The sequence below is a fragment of the Pelophylax lessonae genome, assembly GCF_965119305.1.
Source record: "Pelophylax lessonae genome assembly, chromosome: 5".
Classification (NCBI taxonomy): domain Eukaryota; kingdom Metazoa; phylum Chordata; class Amphibia; order Anura; family Ranidae; genus Pelophylax; species Pelophylax lessonae.
In genome coordinates this window covers 214,603,863-214,608,129 of record NC_138772.1, presented here as the reverse complement: position 1 = coordinate 214,608,129, position 4,267 = coordinate 214,603,863, and the positions used below count along the sequence as shown (strand labels likewise).

At 37.9% G+C, this 4,267-nt stretch overlaps 1 protein-coding gene across 1 annotated transcript; it reads left to right on the top strand.

Moving 5' to 3' along the window:
• Window positions 1-583: 583 nt before the first annotated feature.
• Window positions 584-2,386, top strand: EPM2AIP1 (EPM2A interacting protein 1; the record flags this gene model as incomplete). Its single annotated transcript, XM_082258921.1, has 1 exon — window positions 584-2,386. One exon carries the CDS (start codon window positions 584-586, stop codon window positions 2,384-2,386), a length of 1,803 nt encoding a protein of 600 aa, XP_082115047.1.
• Between the last annotated feature and the right edge of the window lie 1,881 nt (window positions 2,387-4,267).

The following is a 4,267-nucleotide window of genomic DNA, read 5'->3' as shown; positions in this document are numbered from 1 at the left end:
CATTGGTGACCAGTGGCAATTAATTAACCCCTTTGTGCTGTATTTGTGGCACCAGTGTCAGTGTTGGTGCCACTAATGCAGCACAAAGGGGTTAATTAACTACCAGTGGTCACTAATGTATCAGTGACAAGTGGCAATACATTAACCCCCTCATGTTTCATTTTACAATTGTGATAAACACAAAGTTGTGCTAAAAAAGGTTCTTTGGTAACATCTGCACCTGAGATTAATTGTTTACCAGAGCAAGCAGGTATTTAATGTGCATATCTGGTGTAAATAACAGAGCGAGCAGGTATTTAATGTGCATCATCACTATTATCACAAACATTGCAAGATATATTCTGGAAATAGATCCATCACATTTACAATAATGAAAAACTAAAAACACAGGGTGGCTTATTAGCACCTTCTTCACCTACTACTTGGCGCTGACCACTTGCATTACTGCTGAATGCTGACCATTTGCACTATTGCTGAGCACTGACATTTTTTTATTTTAGTTTAGTCATTATTCCTGGTATATTGTTTTTGTAGCTCTGTATTTATTGGTATTTTACAAATTTTCAATTCCTAGGAAATCAATATGTCAAAAAAAAGAAAAATTGACTCTGAGTGCAGGGTATTCAAAGAACAGTGGACTTACGATTATTTTTTCACGCAGTACAAAGAAAGAGCTGTTTGTCTGATATGCCAGAATATAGTGTCTGTGTTCAAGGAATACAATTTGCGTCGACACTACGAAACTCAACATAAAGATAAATATGATTGTTTGGTCGGCCAAGTGAGAAAAGATAAAATATTAAAACTGAAACATGGATTGACAACTCAGCAAAATACTTTTGTGAAGCAAAAGCAGCTAAATATAGCATCATTGCGAGCAAGTTTTCAAGTTGCCAAGCTCATAGCGCGCACTGGCAAACCGTTCGTAGAGGGAGAATTTGTTAAAGAATGCCTTCTTTCTGTTGCTAAAGAGATGTGTCCAGAGAAGGCTGATTTATTTAGTACAGTGAGTCTTTCAGGACCTACAATTACACGTAGAATTGAAGAAATGGGAGAAAATTTGCATCTGCATTTAAAAAACTCTTCAAAAAAAATATGCTATTTTTCATTGGCACTCGACGAAAGCAATGATGTTCGTGATTCTGCACAACTTCTGATTTTCATTCGTGGGACAAATGAAAATTTCGAAGTCACAGAGGAGCTTGCTGCACTGAAAAGCATCAAAGGAACAACAACAGGAGAGGATATCTATGAAAAAGTTTGCCAAACTATGAATGATTTGGAGCTGGACTGGGCTAAACTAGCCAGTGTGACAACTGATGGTGCTCCTAGCATGGTGGGGTCTATGAAAGGAGTGGTTGCACGCATTAAAAAAGAGATGGACAAACACAACCATTCACATCCAATAGCCATACACTGCCTCATCCACCAACAAGCACTGTGTTGTAAATCATTGAAGTTGGACTCTGTCATGAAAATTGTGATATCGTGTGTTAACTTCATTAGAGCTCATGCACTAAACCACAGACAGTTTCAGGAATTTCTGTCTGAGCTTGATGTTGCCTATGAAGATATTCTGTACCACACGGAAGTCCGTTGGCTGAGTCGAGGGAGAGTGTTGAAACGTTTTTATGACTTACTTCCACAGGTTTCTGCTTTTATGCTTTCGAAAAACAAAGAAGTACCAGAGCTCAAAGATGCAGAATGGAAATGGCACCTTGCCTTTCTGACAGATGTAACAGAGCTACTCAACAGTTTCAATGTTCAACTTCAAGGAAAGGGGAAGCTCATCTGTGATATGCATTCACATGTGAAAGCATTTCAAGTAAAATTAGACCTCCTCATTAAACAAGTAAAGGAGAAAAACTTCTGCCATCTCCCCACGACTCAAAACCTTTTGGCTGAAAAACCAGAAGTTGCATTCCCAAACAAAACATGTGTGGATTTACTAGAAATTTTGCAAAAGGAGTTTCAATTTAGATTTAAAGAGCTTCATCTCCATGAACGGGACATACAGCTTTTCCGGAACCCATTTTCTGTTGACATTGAAATTGTTGATCCGATTTACCAAATGGAATTGGCTGAACTAGAGAATTGTGACTCTCTGAAAGACGCATTCAAATCAAGCAGCCTTACTAATTTCTATGCATCTCTCCCCTCTGAGACATATCCTAACCTCAGGAACCATGCACTCAAAATTGCAACCATGTTTGGCAGCACCTATGTCTGTGAACAGACTTTTTCCCGAATGAAACATCTGAAATCTCCAACCAGATCCAGACTAACTGATGAACACTTGCATCACTTGCTACGACTAGCAGTGACAAATATGGAACCGGATATTGACCATCTCATTAGCCAAAAGCAGGCCCATACTTCCCATTGAAATACCAATAAGTTTATGTTGATTAAAATTGTTCTTCCTTTTAAATATTCTATTGTTTTTCCTGTTTTTTTTGTGCAGTATAAATAAAATATGTGCATTGAAATTCGTTCATATTTTTTTCAAACTATAGTTCGGCCCCCAACAGTGTCTGAGGGACAGTGAACTGGCCCCCGGTTTAAAAAGTTTGAGGACCCCTGATCTAGACCATTAATGTCAGATTGGCTGCTCTTCTCTAATGCCTTCTGTAACTGCAGGCAACAGTCCCTTAAGTTTTCTCTTGCTGGAAGTTGTCTCATGTTGTATAGAAAACTCCATACTTTGTTGTGTTGTTCCATCTGAGTAAAACGCTCCTCCAAAGATTTAGTAGCAGTATCGACCAAAACATAAAAAAATTAAATCTTAAATTTCTCAGTGGGATCTGTTAAAGGTTCATCTTGGCTTTCATATTCAAACAAGGCTTTTTTTCTGTGAATACGAGAAGGCTTAAAAACAGGCTCCACATTCACTTTTTCTGCTAGTTCCTTTGCAATTTGAAAGGACCTTTCAAATCCAGACTCTCTGAAATTTATTAAAAAATTGTGACATTTGTGGATTAGGTCTGATACTAAAATTATATCAGCAGCCTCATTCTGCATAGCCTTGCTCACAATATTAACTTGGTACAATATCTCATACCAAAAACACAATGACATTATGAATTTGAACTCCACGATTTGCTGAGCTAGTGTGTTAGCCTCATGACTAATGTTTGGTTCAGTGTGGGTTTCCTCAGACAAAACAATCAATGCTTCTTGTATTTCGCCTAGACTATGTCTTAGTGGTTTAAGACAATTTATACGGCATTCCCACCGCGTGGTGCACAAAGGTTTTAAAGTGAGGCCAGAAACATGGTCAGACAAAATTTTCCATCTCTTTACTGATCCTGAGAATAGAACATAAAGGCGCTGAATGATACCAAATAGTTGCATAGATTCCTTGCATGAGCGTACTGCATCTCCAATTACAAGATTAAGACAATGACAGCCACATGGTACAAATACTGCTCTTGGGTTTATGTTTAAAATTTTGGCTTGAACTCCGTTGTTTTTTCCTGCCATATTGGCTCCATTGTCATAACCTTGTCCACGACAATTATCAATATCCAAATTTTTTACTGAAAGAAATTCAAGGAGGAAATCACTTAATCCTTTTCCAGTTGTATCCTCTACTTTATTGAAACCGAGGAAATGTTCCTTTACTTGAAAATTTCCAGAAACCTCTTCCAAAAAGCGAATAGTAAAAGACATTTGCTCCTTATGGCTAATATCTGGAGTGCAGTCAAGAATAATTGAGAAATATTTTGCATTTCTGCAGCGTTGTAAAATGTCCTCAATTACCTGTTTCGCCATAAGATTTATTATTTTGTTTTGAATTGTTTTTCCACAGTAGTGGTCTGCAGTTTTTTTTGATACCACCCTGTGTAAGTGTTCTGCCATCACACTGTCATATTTTCCTAATAGTTCTACGAGACCTAAAAAATTTCCATTATTGGATGTAAAAAGTCGATCTGAAGATCCTCTGAAGGCCAGATTACGTTCTGCTAAAAACTGGACAATGCTTAACAGCCTCTCCATCACAGATCTCCAGTGTTGCCTTTCACGGCTCATGAGATTTTGGTAGTTTTGATCAATCGCATGTTTTAATTTCAGCCTCAGTTGTGTTTCATGCCACATCTGCTGGGCTGTAAAATGACCACTGGAGGTTTCATGTGATTTCAAAATACCTGACATATGTGTCCAGTCATCTGATCCTCCAAGGGCAAGCAATGTTTTAGGATTCTTATCAAATAGTTTACAAGAGAAACAGAATACTTTATTGGCAGATGAGGAGTATACCAACCAT